Below are 22457 nucleotides of genomic sequence, written 5' to 3'. Positions count from 1 at the left end.
TATAGTAAGCTATTTGACACTCTTTTAATAATGTCTTTCTGGGCATATGGAGAAATGTAGACATGATCAAAGTATAGACAACTTCAAGTATGCATGCATTACCAAACCCAATGATTAGGAATTAAGAGAACAAATATCAACTTAGAAATTTTTAGCAAAATGCTGCATGGTTCTGTTCTTTTTTTTTTTTAGGTTATATATGTGCATTCATTTTTACATATTTCCATATAAGTCATGTTGGAATAGACAAATCAGAACAAAAGGGAAAAAGCATGAGGGAAGAAAACCAAGGGAAAAAAGGGTGAAAAATAATATGCTTTGATCTGCATTCAATCTCCATAGTTCTCTCTCTGGATGTGGATAGCATTTTTCAACCAAAATTTATCAGGATTGCCTTGGATCACTAAATGCTGAGAACCAAGACTGTCATAGTTGATCACTACACATTCTTGGTGTTACTGTGTACAACATATTCCTGGTTCTACGTGCTTCACTCAACATCAGTTCATGTAAGTCTTTCCAGGCTTTTCTAAAATCAGTCTGTTCATCATTTCTTATAGAACAATAATATAGCATACCTTATCCCCAAATAATAGGCATCCACTCATTTTCCAATTCTTTGGGCTCTATTCTGTTCAACATTTTTATCAGTGGTGGATGAAAGTATATGAAGCAAACTCATCAAGTTTGCAAATATCATGAAACTGAGGAGTGGGGAAACAGGAAAAGAAGGGAAGGTAGCTAATATGCTGTAGAGTACTACTAGGACAAAAAAAAATGATCAGGCTTTAATCATGGGTTAAATATAGTAAGAAATTTAATAGGAATAAATCCAAAGTCCTTTATTTAGGGTTTTTTTAAAATAAAAAACAAAATACCTGTACAAGATGAAATATGGCTAGAAGGCAATTCACATGAAAAAGACTTTGAGGTTTTAGTAGAATGAAAGTTTAAATAAATTCAACAGTGTGTTGTGGCAAAGCTAATGCAATAAAATACTTTAACAAAAATAGTGTTCAGAAAAAGGAAAGTGTCTTAGCACATCAGAACAGGCACAATGGTGGCTGGTAGCTTCTACATTGTAGAAAGGACAATGAAAGGATGAAATGTATCCTGAGAAGGGGGAACAGGATAGTGATGGGCATTTCAAACAATGCTATAAAACTTGAAAGGACTATTTGGTCTAGATAAAAGAAAACACAGGAAGTAAATTATGGTTGTATTTATGAAGGGCTAAAAATATGGCCAATAGGTGGCTATTTGAAGCCAGTATTAAATCAATGTAAAAGAAAGTTTTCCTAAAAATTGGAACTGTCCAAAAGTAGAATGGACTGCTGCTTCATGAGGTACTACCAGTAGATTATTAAGCAGAAGCTGGGCTACCATTTGTCAGGGATGCTATAGAGATGATTCATGTTTTGATTAAATTCAAATATTTATTTAAATTCAAACATTTATTAGGTACCTACATTGTTCGCAACATTGTACTAGATGATAAGGAGGGAGTACAAGGTTTAAACGGTTAATAAGTAAAGTCCTTGCCATCTTGGAGTTTATAGATTAGTGGGAAGTAGAAGTACATAGAACACATTGACAAATAACAATACAAAATAATACATGGAAAGTCTGAGACATAAGCAAATCTCAGTGTGAGGTTATTATTAACAAGTATGTCATGGGAGGAGCAAGGAATCAGGGAATGATTCTGGGAGATGGTATTTTAAACTGGGCTTTAAAAGTAAGGGTGGAGTCTTTATATTGATAGACTTAGGGAGCCAAAAGTTCAGAGCACAAAGGAGGGAAAGTTGCAGAATAGAGTTGTTAATGCTGCCTGGGTCTTCCCCATCCGTCACACACATTTTATTTCATATTCCTTTTCAGAGCTAAACTTTCCTTTTTACAAAAATTCCTTGATAAGAAATCCAACTTCAATTAATTTGCCTTCAATCAACTCTTTGAGAGAAAACATGCTAGCAAACATGGGAGAAAGTATTTGTAGTTACTTCCAAAAGTATTAACCTTTCTCCTAATTCAAAATTCAACATTATTAATTAAATGTTTTAGTTGGTTTATCAGATGAATGGCTAAATTGCATTTATATAAGATATTTTTTAAATTTAAAATGATGAGAGAGAAGGAAGATTACTTTTATCTCCCAAATGTCAGTTACCAGACAAAACAGTTACAATAAAGGAAGAATAGCAATTAAAATATCCCCAAATTCATAAGAAACAAAATCCAAGAAAGGATACAATAACAAAATAATTGATTCTCAAATGTCTGCACATAATTGTCCCAATGTGAGGCAAGAAGCACTAGTGGTTCTAATGCAAGCAGGTAAATTTGAGTTAGGTACCATTGAAATTTGGGAGGACGGCACCAATTCCTAGAATCTTGCTCTAGATGGGTATATTTATTCAAAAACAAGAAGATACATAAAAGTGTGTGTAAGGAGTAGCACTATATATTAAGAAGATGTATTTATATGAGGAAGAAGTTCAGGAAACAAAGGAAGAGAGTAGAAGAAGAAAGCATTTGGGTAAAGTCAATGGAGGAATAAATAGGACTGATTTTATCATTAGAATACACTACAGTTCACCTGAATAGAAAAGAGAGAATGGAGGATGAATTTGGAAAACAAAATATAAACCTGAAAAATTTGAATTATACAAATGTCTTCTCTTCTGCCAAAAAGCAGAGAAGCTACTAACTTCTTGGCTTGCCTTTCATCTTTTAAAAGGGGGAGAAATTAAAGAGGGGAGATTATCTTATAGATCTAATTTTCACTCACTAGTGGTTAAAGTGGAAATGATGAGAACACTAAGGGAGATTTCCCCCTCCTGGTGTTTGTGATCAAGAAAAATAAAATTAGGTATTTTACATGTATTCTTGAGTTTGACAAAGTAAATTCTGAAGGATTCAGAGAAGAGGGGACATAAGATCTCATAGAGTAAAATTCTAGGAGAAAAATCAAACCAGGAAAGAAGGAAGATGCTTAAGAATGAAACTCTGAGTGCGCTCCGCATGCACGGGCGCGCGCGCGCACACACACACACACACACACACACACACACACACACACACACAAATATCTAAAGAAAATGGGGTTTTCTTTTTTTTTTCTTTTTTTCCCTCACAGTAGAAATTTCCAAAGTCAGTTTACTTCTTGGGGTAAAGACAAAACAACAGGATTTCTAGCTATTCTTTCCACATGCCTTTAAAGAAACAAGGAATAATGCAACCATTTGCTCTAAAACTTCAGTGCATTTTTCATTTTCAAAGTATATACTTTTTTTTTATTAAAGCTTTTCATTTACAAAGCATATACATGGGTAATTTCTCCAACATTGATCCTTGCATAACCTTTGTTGCAAAATTTCCCCTTTTTCCTCCCATCCCCTCCCCCATATGGCAGGGAGTCCAATACATGTTAAACATGTTGAAATACATGCGTACATATTTATACAGTTATCTGGTTGCACAAGAAAAATCAGATCAAGAAGGAAGAAAAAGAAAAACTGAAAAAAAAATGCAAGCAAATAACAACAGAGAGAGTGAGAATGCTATGTTGTGTTCTACCCTCTGTTCCCATGGTTCTCTCTCTGGGTGTAGATGGCTCTCTTCATTACTGAACAATTAGAACTGGTTTGAATCATTTCAATGCTAAAGAGAGCCATGTCCATCAGAATTAATCCTCGCATAATATTGTTGTTGAAATATATAATGATCTCCTGGTTCTCTCATTTCACTCAGCATCAGTTCATGTAGGTCTCCAGGCCTCTCTGAAATCATCCTGCTGATCATTTCTTACATAACAATAATATTCCATAACATTCATATAGCACAGTTTATTCAGCCATTCTCCAATTGATGGGCATCCCTTCAGTTTCCAGTTTCCTGTAACTACAAAGAGGGCTATCACAAACATTTTTGCACATGTGAGTTCCTTTCCCTCACTTAAGATCTCTTTGGGATATAAGCCCAGTAGAAACACTGCTGAATATGAAGTATAAGTAAGAGTATGAACAGTTTGATAACTTTTTGAGCATAGTTCCAAACTGCTCTCCAGAATGGTAGGATCCATTCACAACTCCACCAACAATGTATCAGTGTCCCAGTTTTCCCACATCCCCTCCAACATTCATCATTATTTGTTCCTGTCATCTTAGCCAATATGACAGGTGTGTAGTGATATCTCAGAGTTGTCTTAATTTGCATTTCTCTGATCAATAATGATTTGGAGCACCTTTTCATGTGGCTACAAATAGTTTCAATTTCTTTATCTGAAAATTGTCTGTTCATATCCTTTGACCATTTATCAACTGGAGAATGGCTTGAACTAATATAAATTTGAGTCAATTCTCTATATATTTTAGAAATGAGGCCTTTATCAGCTCCTTGGATGTAAAAATGTTTTTCCAGTTTATTGCTTTCTTTCTAACCTTGTCTGCATTAGTTTGTTTGTACAAAAACTTTTTTAACTTAATATAATTAAAATTATCTATTTTATGATCAATAATGACCTCTAGTTCTTCTTTGGTCACAAATTCCTTTCTCCACCACAAATCTGAGAGGTAAACTATCCTATGTTCTTCTAATTTGTTTATAGTATCATTCTTTATGTCTAAATCATGAACCCATTTCGATTCTCTTGGTTCTCAGTGTTAGGTGTGGGTCTATGCCTACTTTTATGCATACTAATTTCCAGTTTTCCCAGCAGTTTTTGTCAAATAGTGAATTCTTATCCCAAAAGCTGGGGTCTTTGGGTTTGTCAAACACTAGATTGCTATAGTCATTGCCTATTTTGTCCTGTGAACCTAACTTATTCCACTGATCAACTTGTGTATTTCTTGGCCAGTACCAAATGGCTTTGATGACCACTGTTTAATAATACAGTTTTAGATCTGGTACAGCTAGGCCACCTTCATTTGCTTTTCTTTCATTAATTACTTTAAAATTCTTGACCTTTTGTTTTTCCAGATGAATTTTGTTGTTATTTTTTCTAGTTCAGTGAAATAGTTTCTTGGGAATTTGATTGGCATAGCACTAAATAAATAGAGTAGTTTAGGGAGTATTGTCATCTTTATTAAATTTGTTTGAACTATCCATGAACACTTCTTATTATTTTTTTATTAATTTTTATAATTATAACATTTTCTTTGACAGTACATATTCATAGGTAATTTTTTTTTTTACAACATTATCCGTTGTACTCCCTTCTGTTCCAAAATTTTCCCCTCCTTCCCTCTAGCCCCTCCCCTAGATGGCAGGCATTCCCATACATATTAAATATTTTATAGTATATCCTAGGTACAATATATATGTGCAGAACCAAATTTTGTTGTTGTTGCAAAGGAAGAATTGTATTCGGAAGCTAAAAATAATCTGGGAAGAAAAACAAAACAAAACAAAACAGTGCTCACAGTTTATACTCATTTCCCAGTGTTCCTTTTCTGGATGTAGCCGATTCTGTCCATCATTGATCAATTGGAATTGGATTAGCTCTTCTCTATGTTGAAGATATCCACTTCCATCAGAATACATCCTCATACAGTATCATTGTTGAAGTGTATAATGATCTTCTAGTTCTGCTCGTTTCACTTAGCATCAGTTGATGTAAGTCTCTCCAAGCCTCTCTGTATTCCTCCTGTTGGTCATTTCTTACAGAACAATAATATTCCATAACATTCATATACCATAATTTACCCAACCATTCTCCAATTGATGGACATCCATTCATTTTCCAGTTTCTAGCCACTATGAAAAGAGCTGCCACAAACATTTTGGCACATACAGATCCCTTTCCCTTCTTTAGTATTTCCTTGGGATATAAGCCCAGGAGTAGCACTGCTGGGTCAAAGGGTATGCACATTTTGATAACTTTTTGGGCATAATTCCAGATTGCTCTCCAGAATGGTTGGATTCTTTCACAACTCCACCAACAATGTATTAGTGTCCCAGTTTTCCCACATCCCCTCCAACATTCATCATTATTTGTTCCTGTCATCTTAGCCAATCTGACAGGTATGTAGTGGTATCTCAGAGTTATCTTAATTTGCATTTCTCTGATCAATAGTGATTTGGAACACTCTTTCAAATGAGTGGAAATAGTTTCAATTTCATTATCTGAAAATTGTCTGTTCATATCCTTTGACCATTTAACAATTGGAGAATGGCTTGATTTCTTATAAATTAAAGTCAATTCTCTGTATATTTTGGAGACAAGGCCTTTATCAGAACCTTTAACTGTAAAAATGTTTTCCCAATTTGTTACTTCCCTTCTAATCTTGTTTGCATTATTTTTGTTTGTGCAGAAACTTTTTAATTTGGTGTAATCAAAATGTTCTATTTTGTGATCAATAATGGTCTCTAGTTCTCCCTTGGACACAAACTCCTTCCTCCTCCACAAGTCTGAGAGGTAAACTATCCCATGTTCCTCCAATTTATTTATGATTTTGCTCTTCATGCCTAAATCTTGGACCCATTTTGATCTTATCTTAGTATGTGGTGTTAAATGTGGATCCATGCCTAGTTTCTTCCATAGTAATTTCCAGTTTTCCCAGCAGTTTTTGTCAAATAATGAATTCTTATCCCAAAATTTGGGATCTTTGGGTTTGTTAAACACTAGATTGCTATTTTTATTCACTATCTTGAACCTAACCTATTCCACTGATCAACTAGTCTATTTCTTGGCCAGTACCAAATGGCTTTGATGACCACTGTTTAATAATACAGTTTTAGATCTGGTACAGCTAGGCCACCTTCATTTGATTTTCTCTTCATTAATTACTTTGAAATTCTTGACCTTTTGTTTTTCCAGATGAATTTTGTTGTTATTTTTTCTAGTTCAGTGAAATAGTTTCTTGGGAATTTGATTGGCATAGCACTAAATAAATAGATTAGTTTAGGGAGTATTGTCATCTTTATTAAATTTGTTTGAAATATCCACGAACACTTGATATTTTTCCAATTGCTAAGATCTGACTTTAACTGTATGGAAAGTGTTTTGTAGTTTTGCTTATATAGTTCCTGACTTTCCCTTGGCAGATATATTCACAAATATTTTATATTATCAACATATTTTAAATGGAATTTCTCTTTGTATCTCTTGTTGTTGGATTTTGTTAGTGATGTATAAGAATGCTGATGATTTATTTGGATTTATTTTGTATCCTGCAACTTTGCTAAAGTTGTGGATTATTTCACAATAATAATGTGGATTGTTTTTAGTTGATTCTTTGGGGTTCTCTAAGTATACCATTATATCATTTGCAAAGAGTGATAATTTGGTTTCCTCATTACCTACTCTAATTCCTTTAAATTTCTTTTTCTTCTCATTGCCAAGGCTAGCATTTCTAATACAATATTGAATAGCAATGATGATAGTGGGCAACCTTGTTTCACCCCTGATTTTATTAGGAATGGTTCTAGTTTATCCCCATTACATATGATGCTTGGTGATGGTTTTAAATAGATGCTACTGACTATTTTAAGGAAAAGTCCACTTATTCCTACACTCACTAGTGTTTTTAACAGGAATGGGTGTTGGATTTTATCAAATTTTTTTTTCTGTATCCTTAACAACTGAAGCTATTCCAAAGCAGGAGAGGTGGTGGACTGCCCCCTCCCCCATTGGGACCAGATACTTCTTAGCACAAATGGCTTTGTGATATGGGATGGGCTAGATGGCTGCTATTAGATACTATAATCTTACTCTGCAGATAGTCAAGTAAACAGCCCAAAATGAAGAGCATGCTACAGGGTAGTAAAGATCATTAATGGGATAGTTTGTGATGCTTCAGGAAATAGCCACCACCATCACTAGCTTTTTTTTCATAGCACCTACTATGTGCCAGGGCAGTAACATGGCATAGTAATACAGTGCCAGGCCTGGAATTAGGAAGACTTGAATTCAAATCTTGCCTCATTTCCTAGTTGTGGCATTGGGAAAGTCATTTAACCTGTCTGCCACAATTTTTTCATCTATAAAATATATAAATAATATATAATATATAAATGTTTAAATTATATATATATATATATATATATATATATATACACAATATAAAATCTATAAATCCTATGGCAAATATGTATTTCCCAATGTGAGAGAGTATTAATAGAATGGGTCATACTTCTATGCTTCAGGCCAAAGAAAGGCTTGGAACAAGGGTAGATTCAAGGGACTCAGCAAAGAATCTCTGCCTAACCAAATTACCTCTAACAACTTAAACAAATAATTAATTTTACAAAAAATGTTGATTTATTCCCAATCCCTCCTTTTATTCTGAATATGTATCATTACTACAGAACATGACAAGTTCTGTATGGCAATCAAAAAGAAAACAATCCTCCAACTTCCTATGTTGGACCTTTCTAGAAAGACTCCAAATTATGTAAGCAAGGTCAGATCCATTTGGATAAGCAAATTTTTCAAAATAAATTCACAACTTGTTGCTGCCTTATCTTCTCCACATTTTCATTACATATTTAACTGAATTTAAAAATTTAATAAAATTAGTTTTGACATTTTTACAATGAAAGGCTTCAAGTTTGGATTGTTCTTTCCCCTCAGTAGTACCTAGACTCAAAACAGCTTTCCTTATATGGATCTGCAGCAAAACGACATCATTTTTAGTTTAAGCAAGTTCCTCATAACACTTTAACTGCAAAGAAATTCTTGGTGCATTCTGTAATGTTCTGGATTTTCTCATCACATGTAGTAGTAATTTCATAGAAAGAAAAGGGAGGATAACCACATATGTTTGTAGTAGATATGAAATCAGATGGAATTTTCTGGGGAATAGCTTGAAAAATTGATGAAATGTATGATAATAGTCACCTAACATCTTATCTTGTTTTACCAATTTTTTTCTCTTCCCCTTCATAAAAATATAATTGTGATACTGTTTTCACTTCATTTTTTTCTTTTCTTCTTTTAGATTAAGTTTTCCTATCATAACAAGGCTATAAGTACAGCAAACACTCATAGGCCCAATACCACCACTGATCTTCATAGGAGCTCTGATCTGCTTTGTTTCTGATCCAGACCCATTTCCCTTCCATTGGAAGCCTGATGTTCCCTTGGGGCAAATCATACTAGTGCCAGTCTTATTAAGGATACTTATTCAGCTTTGTCCACTACTACTACAGAATAAACAATCTCAAGAGATCCACCAGCTTCTTCTTTTCTGGGAACAAGGCCATAGATGTATACTACCACATCTGGCAATACTTTCTATAAAACAACAAATAAATTCCTAAAAACCTTTTGCAAGGGAACAAGTACTACTGAATTTTACTCTTAAATAATTCAAATGGACTTTAATATGAAAATATAACAATTTTTTTGTGAAGATACACAGCAACACGTTTTTGCAATCCACAAATGGCAGGGCCTACTTATCCAGTTTAAATGGAGGGGAAAAGGATCAATCAAGCTTCTGAATAAACAAGGCTAAATATTCCCTTACCAAGCGATATTTCTCCAACATCAAAATTAATTCTTTTTTTCCTTAGTAAAAGAAAGGCAGCTTCACAGTACTACTGTTTAAGAAAGCAAAGTAGCGGTGAGATGTGGAAAAAAATTTTAACTTAGCAATTTAAATGAACTATAACTATCACTGCATAAATAGCTCAATTAAAAATCTGTGGAAATAGTGTGAAAATTTTTATCTTTAAGAAGTTTTACATTTAATATAAGCTTATCTATCTTTTTTTTCTCTTCCAATATATAGAAGGAAGTGACTTAATCATAGAAAGGAGAAATGCCAAACTTAGAAGTGAGATACACCTACTCTCTAAGTACATGATATTTAGGGATGCCAATATAAGAAATTGTTCAATAGCTTCAAAGAATATCCATTCCCATATGGGGAAAAATTCTACCTTCAGGGTAGGTGGAAAGAAGCAACAAAACCATCTCTATTGGATAAAGGGCCTGTAAGGATCCTAGTAGGTCAGGCAAGCACAATTGAGATGTAAGTTTAAGAGTTGAGTAACTTAGGGACTTCCTTTGTGGGTAGGACCTCCACCCAGGGTGGGAAACCCAGATCTTGATCTGAAGTCTCGGTCAAGTTCGGGATGTAACCTTCATTGTTGATTGGCTTGTGTCTGTGACCTCATTGACCCTATTTAAGCTCTGGACAGGAAGAACTTTTTCCCTTTTCTCTTCTCTCTCTTACCACCTGGAGACTGGACTGGGAGGGAGCTATCAAGGTAGGTGCAAGATGTCATAGAGTAGATTTACAAGAATAAAGTCTAAGTTTCTCTGTTGTGCGCTTAAAACTACTTCCATATGAGACAGTTGCTGAAGGATTCTGAGGACCTCAAAATAGACGTAAGATTCATAGTATATTTACCAGATTTTCTCTGATAGGCCTAGGAATAAGGACAGATTAGCATTAGTTAGGTGAGTATAAACCCTAACAAGGGGCCCATCTAGAAAAATGGCTTTAAATTAATACAAATAGAATACTGTCAGATAGAAGTGATAAATTCTGGCTTGGCAACCTCCTCAAAGACAATCAATTTCCACAATACCTACAATTCACTATTCTTGTGGCTTCTAAACTATATATGATTTTGCCAAGTCCAGTTTATACACCTGCAGGTAAGCCAATCCTTTATGAACAGAATTATTCAGAAGTTTTGGTTGTTCTTTTTTTTTTTTTTAACTACCCTAAACTTGTCTTTACTCATAAAATTCTAAAACCTTCTCCAAGTTGTAAAAGTTAACCTTGAATTCTACTTCTATCTTCCACAGTGCCAAACTGCCCAATTTTTCATGAGGGTTTGGCTGCAAATTTTAGGATACACTTATTTTCATCTTGTTTTCAGTTGTTTTTCAGGCATGTCTGATTCTTTGAATCCCTATTTGGGACTTTCTCAGCAAGGATACTGAAGTAGTTGGACATTTTCTCTTCCGGCTCATTTTACAGATGAGAAAACAGGGCTAAGTGACTTGCCCAAAGTCATATAGTTAGGAAATGTCTGAAAAGGAAGATGAGTCTTCCTGACTCCAAACCTGGCATTGTGCTAGCTTATTCCTCCTCCATCTAACTGATGTTAAACGCTTTAGGTCCAGCACTGAGAACTCCTGTAACACTCCATCCCAATAATCCACTGATACAAATAGTTTGATTAGACATTCTCCAGTAAGTTGAGTACTTATCTAGTAAATGGTTTAGATTTTACTTTCCCAGTTAATTGAGGAGAATCAGGGCAAGACAAATTTTAAAACCATAATTTTCCCTTGCTCAAATAAAGAAAATGACAGCACAGTCTATTTAATCAATCATTCCATTATATAGTTATTTTAAACCTTTAGATTATAATGGGAAATTTGCACATCAGTGTAAGTTTCTTAAAGACAGCAACTGTTTCATTTTTTCCTTTGTTGTGCAAACTTCTAATACAGGCCCCACACAAAGTGGATGCTAATTAATAGTTGCTGATCAATTGTAGGCTTCTCATTTATGCCCAATTGTTTTTTGGTGAAGATTTTCAAAGTCTTTTGGCAGTGAAACAAGGTAATGAAGTTAAATTTTTATTTTAAGATATAATGATGCAGCTCAAAGATATTTAAACTGTGGGCCCCAACTCCATATGGGGTCATGTAACTGAATGTAGTAGTCAACAAAAATTTGCCAACAGTAAAAGATTTATGAATGCAATTGAAGAGGGGACCCCAAAATTCTAAAAATCCTTAAAGGAGAAAATCTCCTTCAACTCTGCCTCAGTGAGGGACCCTGCCCAAGAAACAAATAGTTTCATCTTTGTTATCTGGGTGAGGTTGGCTCAGTCCTGAAACTCATTGAATTCAATTCAAATTCTATCTCAAGCTGAAACCCAGGGAAGAGCCAACTTGGGATTCCACTCACGAGTCCCCTTCAGCGTGTAGCCAAAGCTCCTATTATAAAAGAGCCAAACTAAAACCCTCTCTTTGCAGAGGTTCCAAACATGCCAGGCTAGGCTATGCCATGTTATGCCAAGAAGCCTCTGTCCACTGGAATACTCTTTCCAATGCCATCCTCTCTTTATCCTCACCTATTTCCCTAACCAGACTTTATGCCTCTCTGTTAGAATTACTAACTTTACTTCCAATCCCCATAATAAGCCTTTTTTATCAATCTAAGTTTTTGGGTCTGTAAATTCTTTTACAGAGAACTTCTGCGCCACCAGAAGGAAATCCCCAAAACTCCCTATCCTTGTCCCAAATCCCAAGGGGTTGCAAGGGAGCATTTGGTTCTCTGAACCCTGAACCTGCCACTAGAACTTATCATTTAACTCCCTATCCACCAGAAACCCTAATTTCATTTTGGTTTCCTAAATCTAACCTCATCACAATGATGAAAAGTTAATTCAATGTTTGTGGAAGCCCTCTTTATAGTGGCCAGAAACTGGAAACTAAGTGGATGACCATCAATTGGAGAATGGCTGAATAAATTGTGGCATATGAATATTATGGAATACTGTTGTTCTGTAAGAAATGACCAGCAGTAGGATTTCAGAAAGGCCTGGAGAGATTTACACGAACTGATGCTGAGTGAAATGAGCAGGATCATTATATACTTCAACAACAATATTATATGATGATCAATTCTGATGGACGTGGCCATCTTCAACAATGAAATGAGCCAAATCAGTTCCAGTAGAACAGTAATGAACTGAACCAGCTACACCCAGCAAAAGAACTCTCAGAGATGACTCTGAACCACTACATAGAATTCCCAATCCCTCTATTTTTGTCTATCTGCATTTTTTATTTCCTTCACAGGCTAATTGTACACTATCTTAAAATCCGATTCTTTTTGTGCAGCAAAATAACTGTTTGGACATGTATACACATATTGTATTTAACTTATACTTTAACATATGTAACATGTATTGGTCTACCTGCCATCTGGGGGAAAGGGTGGGGGGAAGGAGGGGAAAAGTTGGAACAAAAGGTTTTGCAATTGTCAATGCTGAAAAATTACCTATGCATATATCTTGTCAATAAAAAGCTATAATAATTAAAAAAAGTTAATTCAAAATCAAATGAGTAATGAATCCAAGGCGTTTTTGGCAGCACTTGCCCATGATGTATGGTATGACTTCACTGCAGCCTTGGCTCTAAACACATATGTGCACTTTGCATTGTACATTCACAAATGCAGCCTCAGATTTGAGATTGGGGTTGTGTAAAAATTTCTCCAACAAACAGGGATCACAAGTGGAAAAAGTTTAAGAGCCTATAAAAAGGCTCTATAAAACCAGACATTGCTTTTAACTACTGTTCTAAATTTGATACCTCCTTTAATGCCATTTAATTTTAGTGAATACTGAGTTATACTGATTTGCTTTTACAGCAGTCCTTAAAACTTAGTGATCACTATGCCACCATCTTTTTTTAAACAGATAATAATCAAAAGAACTAAGCATTCATTTAAATTCTCTGCTAATTAATTCCTAAGTACTAGAACTGGCTCCTAGGACATTTGGGACATTGAGACCCTGACTGATTCAGGTCTTGTAGAAATTGATGTACATCTCCCTTCAACATTTACTATAGGAATCACTTGTGTAAAAGTAGAACAGTGGTAGAAAAAAAAGTTGAGTTCAACAAAAGCCCTGGAGATGTGGCTCAAACCTCAGAATTATAAAGCAATAATATGGAAAGCCAATAATTCATATCATCTGTCAAAAACTATTAATTGCTAAGAAACAAAAACATTAAAATAACATATTGAACATGTTAGAGAAACATAAATGCTGGAATAATATGCTAGAATAACAAACTGCCATCAACTTTGGTATTCCGTGGATCTGCAGTATAATTATAAAATAACAATGGCTTTGAATGAAATATTTAAGTACTTAAAAAGCCTTTTCCAAATCATATTCTGATGATATTATAGAAGTAATCATGCATTCTCAAAAGGAAAAAGCCACAAGCTAGGCTACTTAAAAAATCTGATTAAAGAAAATACACAACTTATAACCTAAGCAATACATTTTTCATTCCTAATAAGATCCTTTAGAATAGCCTATGTAAGCTTTGAGGATATTTGATGAAAATACAAGGAGAAAACAGGCAGACTTGTAGATCTCCTAAATCATACTTCGGCCTCTACAATATAATTATGAGGCAAAATACAGTATCAAACTGTGTCTATTCTCTATTGATTTTTTTTTAAAGAAAGCATTTGAATCAATGGAACAAGTAGCCAACTTTAAGCTTTTCTCAAATAAGCTGTCTCCCATGTATGTTAAAAAAATTACATAGCACTAATATGGATACAAGCAGAGAAGTAACTATTCATTGATCTGTTACACTGATCAGTTTATATACTGACAGGTCAATCAATATCTTGGTTGAAGTACAGTATAAAACATAACAATTCATATGAGGTATTATTCCATTAGTGTCATGGAAATGTTCTATGCAGATTTTTTTTGGGAAAGTATTCACTATTGATTGAAGTTTTCAAAATGTTGCTATTTACAGATGACACTGTAATATTTGTATCAAGTCTGGACAACAGAAACACTCAATAAAAACAGAATAGATAAAAAATGCAAACTGTCTAGTGTAAACATGCAACTTTATGGGTAATCTGACAAATCAGTCCAAACATACACACACAAAATACAGAATAGCTACTATAGACAGACTGAATCGAACACAGAAATGAATAGAAGAACTCAAACTGGACAATTTAGTATTAAATACATATGTATGACCAAAACCAACAAGGGCCAGACATATAACAAAAATGAGGCAACAGATAGAAAATAAAAGTACTATACTAAAACTGAATTAATAATCTTTCCCTTCAAACTAACCTCCTCTACTGGGCTTCCCTAGCCTCCTTACTATTCTATGAAGAAGATAATTCATCTCTCAGCTTAAGGCATTTTCTTTGACTGTCCCACATGCTTGGGACGTTCTTATTCCTCATCCAAGCTTCTTGGTTTACTTGGGTTCTTTCAAATACCAATTGAAATCCTATTTTCTACAAGCCTCTCCCTCTTAATTCTAGTTCCTTCCTTCTGCTAATTTATAAGCTATTTATCTTCCATGTGGCTTGTTTGTACACATTTGTTTCTATGTTGTCTTTTGCTTTTTTTTTTTTTTTTTTTTTTTTAATCTTCACATAGTAGACATCTATATCTATTAGGGCAGATTGGCATACCAGGCCAGGAACCAGACTCATTTTCTGGAATTCAAATCTGGCCTCATCCACTCATTAGCTGTATGACCCTGAGTAAGTCACTTCATCCTATTTTCTTTAATTTTCTCATTAATAAAATGAGCCGTAGAAGGACAGAGCAAACTATTCCAGTAAACAAAAACTTAAGTAGGATCCCAAAGAATCAGACATGACTGAAAAACAACTGAACAACAATATTTATTTAGTGACTGACTACTGGAGAAAGAAACTCAAATGAATATTGATATTTATGTAAGTTAATTAAACCAGAAGATAAAAGAAAGCTGGAGCTAAGAGGAAAGATTGTCCCTGAGGAGGTAAAGAAGTTGAGTTGACTTTATCACGTATCCAAAAGGAGCAAGAAATATCTTTTTGTGCAATATTTGGTCACCTCTTATTCTAGTACCAAGGTAAGTATTTGCAAAAAAGACATCTGTTTGAAGACAAAGTTTAAATGACAGCATTTGTTGCAGAGGATGAAAAGGAAGAGAGATCCTATGAAGAATTTGATAAGTTTCTATGATCAAAGGACAGGAACAGAAACTTTCCAAAGAAATGCATTAATCATATGAAAACTGCTCCAGATCATTACTGAAAAGAGAAAGTCAAATGTCTCTGAGGTTTTTAATCTTATACTTAAGAGATTGGCAAAAATGCCAAAAAGGAGAAAAAAGGCATTGTTGCAGAGATTGTGGAAGGATTGTGGAAGGATTGCACTAATGTACTACTAATAGGCCTGTGAAAGGGCCCAATTATGCTGGAAAGCAATTTGGAACAATTACTTTAAAGTCCACAAATTTTGCATAAGCATTTATTAAGCACCTTTTAAGGCACTATGTTAATGCACTTCACAAATATTTGATTTGATCCTCAAACCTTGGCAAGAGATAGTATTATTTTATTATCTTCATTTTGCAGTTGAGGAGACTGAGGCAGACAAGGGTTAAATGACATGTCCTGTGTCACACTGCTGTTCTCACTTTTGTTAACTGAAAAATATAATTTAATTAAAAATATAATAATGATATTGTCCCAGATGTGCTTTTTAATTTTTTTTTGGGGGGGAAGTAGAAATTACACAGCAAAAAAACAAAGCAGGTAGACTTTACCCTCGCTTCTTAAACTGTGAATCCCATTTCCATATGGGATCCCATAACTGAATGTTGGGTCACAAAAATTGTGATTCTCAGTAAATGTTTGATTTTTATACCTATTTTATTTATCTCTAAACCAAGGGTCTCATAAAAATTTCTCAGATGAAAAGAGGTGGAAAGATGAAAGAAGTGAGTGGAAAACACATATTAGTCCTGGTCTAGACCAAATACATCAAGAAAGTAACAAGGTCTGGTTTAGAACCAACACCATTTTGAGGGTATTCTTAAGGCATATAAAAGATGCTAAATACATCAAAGGTATGGAAAAAACCTCAGAACTTGGTGGCAAACAAGGCATTTTACTAAAGAATATCATTAAATCTTTATTGCACAATGACTTTCTCATCCAAACAAGAGAGTTAGGATAATAATCAAGATCTTCTATGACAAAGGTATCCAGAGTGAGCAAGTCGGCTTTCACAGGTCATATTTTTACAATCACACATCTCAATCCACTAAGGCATATTTATGAAGTCCATACCACGTGTCAGGGACTGTGCCAGAGCCCTTGGGATACAAAACCCAAAGAGAAAGCGCCCCTGCCCCCAATATTTAGCAGCTGGTGCTTCAGTGGATAGAGGCTGGACCTGGAGGCAGGAAGACCCAAGTTAGGTTTGGCCTTAGACATTTAGGAGAGATATCAGAATGATAAATGTGGAAATATGTTTAGGAGAATTACACATATATTACATGACCTCTCAGCCTGTTTCTCCATTTGCAAGACAGGAAAAACAAAGGCACCTATTCATAGGACTTGTGAGGATCAAATGAGATCCGCTCTGCAAACATTCAAGTGATAAATAATTTCCAACAAGTAGTACCTATGATGAGGCACCTGAGTATTAGTATATTAGTATTATAACAGGCATATACAAGGTTATTGGATAGCAGGGCACCAGCAACCACTGGGGTCAGAAAACGCCTCACAAAGAATCCATTTTGATTGAGTTTTGAAGGAAACTAGACAGAGATTATGCTAAGAAGCAGAGATGAGCAAGGAATGAATGACAGGCTTTTGGGATAGCCAGTACCAAGGCAAAGAGAGACAGGCCACAAGAATACTGTGTGCAAGAAACATCAGGCCATCAACTAGACTTAGTAATATAGCATAGAAAATAATGAGGCTGGTCCAACAGGCTGGGTCAGCTGCTCAGGGGCTTCACCAGTCAGAAGAGCCATCCCAGTTTATTGAGTAGGAGAGAAAGGTGATTAGAAAACTATGCCCTAGGAAAATCATTTTGGCATCTGTGTGGAAGACAGACTGGAACGGGGAGACCTGACATTGGAGACTAGTTAGGTCTCCAAACTAGTGAAACAGAACTGCCCCAGAAGGGCAATGAATCAGTAGGCTTAGCACTGGATATCACTATCCCTATGGTAAGAATTAACCAGCAACAAGCTAAATATTCTCATGAATAATTTCAGAGATTTGTCTAAATTCTATTGTTGAGCTGGAAGTTGACAAAGCGAATTAGAGTCCAATGGATTGATTATCACTAGCACAAGGGAAATAAACTAGAAAATATCAACCAACTTCAGCATAAAATGAGGACATGCCAGAGAGACTGACATGAACTGATGCTGAGGAAAGTGACCAGAACCAAGAGAACATTGTACATGGCAACATTATACAACAATCAATTCTGATGGGTGTAGCGTCTTTCTTTCTTTCTTTCTTTCTTTCTTTCTTTCTTTCTTTCTTTCTTTCTTTCTCTCTCTCTCTCTCTCTCTCTCTCTCTCTCTCTCTCTCTCTCTCTCTCTCTCTTTCCTTCCTTCCTTCCTTCCTTCCTTCCTTCCTTCCTTCCTTCCTTCCTTCCTTCCTTCCTTCCTTCCTTCCTTCCTTCCTTATTGGCAGCTGTTTAATTGTTTCTTTTTCTTTTTTTTATTAATTTTATAATTATAACATTTTTTGACAGTACGTATGCATAGGTAATTTTTTACAACATTATCCCTTGTACTCCCTTCTGTTCTGAATTTTTCCCCTCCTTCCCCCCACCCCCTCCCCTAGATGGAAGGCATTCCCATACATATTAAATGTGTTATAGTGTATCCTAGGTACAATATATATGTGCAAAATCGAATTTTGTTGTTGTTGTTGTTGTTGTTGTTGCAAAGGAAGAATTGGATTCGGAAGGTAAAAATAACCTGGGGAGAAAAACAAAAAAATGCTCACAGTTTACACTCATTTCCCAGTGTTCCTTTTCTGGATGTAGCTGATTCTGCCCATCATTGATCAACTGGAATTGGATTAGCTCTTCTCTATGTTGAAGATATCCACTTCCATCAGAATGGACGTGGTGTTTTTCAACAGTGAGGTGATTCAGGTCAGTTCCAAGAGCCATTTGCACCCAGAGAGAGGACTGTGGGAACTGAGTGTGGATCACAATATAGTATTTTCACCTTTTTTGTTGTGTTTGCTTGCTTATATTTTTTTTCTCCTTCTTGATCTGATTTTTCTGGCATACCATGTGGAAATATGTATAGAAGAATTGCACATGTTTAATATGTATTGGATTACTTGCTGTCTAAGGGAGGGGAAGGAAGAGAGAAAAATTTGAAACACAAGGTTTTGTAAGGGTGAAGGTTGAAAACTATCTTTCCATGTATTTTAAAAATAAAAAGCTATTATTTAAAAAAAAAAAAGGGCATGCTCATTCCTGAAATACCATACAAAGTTCTGGCACAATGTGTCAGGAAACTTTGATTAACAAGAACAAAGTCCAATTAAAACTATAGAAGGAATAAAGAGGAATTTGTTGTGTATAGGCTGAAATAAAAAACTTTGGTTATTTATTTGCATTTTTAAAAAGTCATAGAATTTTAAGAGATTTTATAGTTCAACTTCATATTTTGCAGATGAAACCAGAACCAAAAGGTGGAAGGACTTAAATAACATCCCAAGATAAGCTAGTAGCAGAGCTGGAGCCCAGGCCTACATCCTTGTGATTCCTAAACTAGCACTGTTTATACCACACTACACCCCCTCTAACAAAGTCTGTAGAGAAATCAAAGTTTTAAAATGAACAACATGACCTAAGTAAATATGGAATTGTTCACAGAATACTAGACTAGAGACACTTTAAAACTTGAAAAAATGGTTTTCAAATAAGTATACAACTTTATGCAATAAATAGAATTTTCTCATCTAATTCATTATATCCAGGGACTGTACAAATTGAAATATAGTTGCAACAAAGAGTTAAACTAAGTTTAAATGCAATAGATCTACAATGAATTATGGGAAATTTAAATATGTCCAAAGTACGATATATATATTTTTAACATATTGAGGTCAACAACAGGATGATTTCAGAAAGGCCTGGAAAGACTTACATGAACTGATGCTGAGTGAAATGAACAAAACCAGGAGATCATTATACACTTCAACAACAATACTGTATGATGATCAATTCTGATGGATGTGGCCATTTTCAACAATAAGATGAACCAAATCAGTTCCAATAGAGAAGTAATGAACTGAACCAGCTGCACCCAGTGAAAGAATTCTGGGAGATGATTATGAACCACTACATGGAATTCCCAATACCCCTATTTTTGTCTATCTGCATTTTGGATTTCCTTCACAGACTAATTGTACACTATTTCAAAGTCCGATTCTTTTTGTACAGCAAAACAACTGTTTGGACAAGTATACATATATTGTATTTAATTTATACTCTAACATATTTAATATGTATTGGTCAACCTGCCATCTGGGGGGGGGGAAGGAGGGGAAAAATTAGAACAAAAGGTTTGGCAATTGTCAATGTTGTAAAATTATCCATCCATATATCTGGTAAATAAAAACTATTAAAATAAAAAAAAATATTGAGGTTACTTCAGGACTACTTTGCTCTCCCCAAAAACTTTTCATGTTGCTTGTAGAGGGCGATCTCCAAATAAAAAATTGTTCTGACTTAGTATGGTATGTCTCACGCTCCTGCCATGTTATCAGTTATTCTTATGAAAGACTTAACTGGAATCTAAAAATGTCTAACCCAATCTTACTTCCTCATGCCCTGATATTTTCTCTTTAGCAATAAAATTCCATTCCTTCCACTGATGACAGAAAGAAGAGATGCTTGAACAAACTCCTTTGACATTTGCATTCCTTCATTATCTTTTAAGGTTTATCCCCTTTATGCAGTAAGTCTAGTTCCAGCCAAAGCAGACACCTTGCTGTTCCCAGCATACAACATTGTACCTCCCCCCCTCCATACACTTTGTACAAACTATTGATTCTCTCTATCTGTTATTTTCTCACTGCTTCCCTGCGGCTCTGGGAGTCCCTAGATCCTATAAAAGCTCTTTTCAAGGGTCACCTTTTATAAGGCCTTTCCTGATTCCTCCTGCTATTAGTGCTACCCCCTTAAAAGTATATCTCTGATACTTATATATCTGTGTACCAATTGTTTCCACTCAATAGACTGCTTGTTGCCTCGAATGACAGGTATGGGCGCAATAGAAAGAACAGTGCTTGTGGACTCTGGTTAGTCACAGTCTCCATTTTGCTAATTACCTGGGTGATACTGACCACCTCATCTCCTTGGCTTAAGTTTCCTTATTTGTAACATGAGAGATTTGCATTGGATGACTTCAAAAGTACCTTCCAGTTCTGAAGCCCTGAGATTGTGAACAAGAGCACAGAATTACAAGAAGGCTCTCAGAGGATCAGAGAGAACAGAGGGCTCCTTTTTGGTCCTGAGTAGTTTTTAAGTATCCATGCAGCAAGTGCTCTGTGCCAAGCACACACGATTGGGCAGGCGCACATGCACGTGCACGCACACCCCCCCACGCCGGAGTCCCCGCTCTCAAAACCACGCCCACAAAACTACGCACACTCCAGGTAAGTTCAGAGGGAGGCAGGCAGGGGATAAGAGTGACAGAGCAGGGCAGATTGAGGAAGAGTTCGAATATTCTGCTTGCCTTAGTTTCCGCACTTGTAGAATGGGGACAAAAGCGCCTATTTCTCCGGGTTGTGGTATCTCTCTAGAGATGTTTGTAAAACACTTCGCAAACTTCAAAGTGCCACAGTCCGGGCTATGGTGGAGGTGGGATTTGAGGGAAGAACTTGAGGAAGTCGGGAGTCACGAAGGGGAAGGGGAGGATTCCGGGAGGGAGGCAGCGAGGAGACGCGAGCTGTCCACACTCCGGGGGCTTCCGCCCGACTGCAACCAAGCTCGTAGTAGAGGGCTCGAGGCTCGTAGCCGGGGCTCGTAGCCTGAGGCTCGCCTTCGCCATCGGAAGCCCCCTCCCCACCCAGTCCCGGCACAGTTCCCAACCGGAGCCGCCCCTCCCCACCTCGGGTTCCCCTCCTTCCCCAGCTGACACCTCGCTTCTGGCAGCGCCGGACCCCTCGTAGGACTTGGAATTCTCCTTGGCTCGGTTAGGCGCCTAGCGTAGTAGGCGCTTAGCAAATATTAGAGCAGGGAGCCTTAGCAGACACCTCCCACCCCAGCGGGCCCGCCCATCTTTACACACCCAGCGGGAGGTGCCCAACGGGGAATAACTCCGCCTCTTGCCCGCCCCTTTTCCAGCGGGAGGGGTTGACGGCGGCGGCAGCGCCCCCAGGCGGAGCGGCGGGACACGGCAGAGGGCGGGAGAGAGTGGATCCCAGGCTAAGCAGGGGGAAGACGGCGGCGATGACGGGCACGGAGACTTCCCTTGATTCCCCACTCGGTCCTCGCTCCGCGACCCGCTTCTTCCCCCGCAAGGCCGAAGGAGAGGATGCCGGCAGCCCTCCCCTGGTCCTTAACTCACCCGTCCTCTCGTCCCGCCCGCTCCCCGGCGGCGGCGGCTCCTCAGGCGACCATAGAGCTGCGGCCACTGCCTCTCTGGGACAGAGAAGCCTAGTCCTGAGCGGCTCGCGTTCACGTGATGCTAGGGCCGCGGAGGCTGTCGGGATTGGGGCGGGGCCTGCGGGGTGGCGGGAAAGGCGAGGCCTCCTGACGGCAGAGCCGGGGAGCGTGCTCAGAGATCCTGCAGGACCGAGGCTCGGGGGCAGGAAGCGCCCTCAGGGGCCGGAGCCCGCTGGGTTGTACTTATAGGAGGAGGGTGTGAGTGCGTGTGTGTGCGTGCGCGCGCACCTATCAGAACATTGATTATG

At 36.9% G+C, this 22457-nt stretch overlaps 1 protein-coding gene across 3 annotated transcripts in view; it reads right to left on the bottom strand.

Moving 5' to 3' along the window:
• Nucleotides 1-22234, bottom strand: part of MICU1 (mitochondrial calcium uptake 1) — a 210775-nt gene extending 188541 nt beyond the window's left edge. Inside the window, exon 1 of one of the 3 annotated variants that reach the window (XM_074296868.1) lies at nucleotides 22112-22234. Coding sequence is in view for 1 of the 3 variants with exons in the window: in XM_074296867.1 (XP_074152968.1) it covers nucleotides 20871-20893 (23 nt within the window). In the remaining 2 variants the exon portion in view is untranslated. Of the gene's footprint in view, nucleotides 1-20870; nucleotides 20909-21652; nucleotides 21675-22111 lie in introns of those variants that run through there. The other 2 variants (XM_074296869.1, XM_074296867.1) reach the window with 2 other exon arrangements.
• Between the last annotated feature and the right edge of the window lie 223 nt (nucleotides 22235-22457).

The sequence above is a fragment of the Sminthopsis crassicaudata genome, chromosome 2, assembly GCF_048593235.1.
Source record: "Sminthopsis crassicaudata isolate SCR6 chromosome 2, ASM4859323v1, whole genome shotgun sequence".
Classification (NCBI taxonomy): domain Eukaryota; kingdom Metazoa; phylum Chordata; class Mammalia; order Dasyuromorphia; family Dasyuridae; genus Sminthopsis; species Sminthopsis crassicaudata.
Note: the sequence above shows the minus strand (reverse complement) of the source record. Positions and strands in the feature narration are given on the sequence as shown.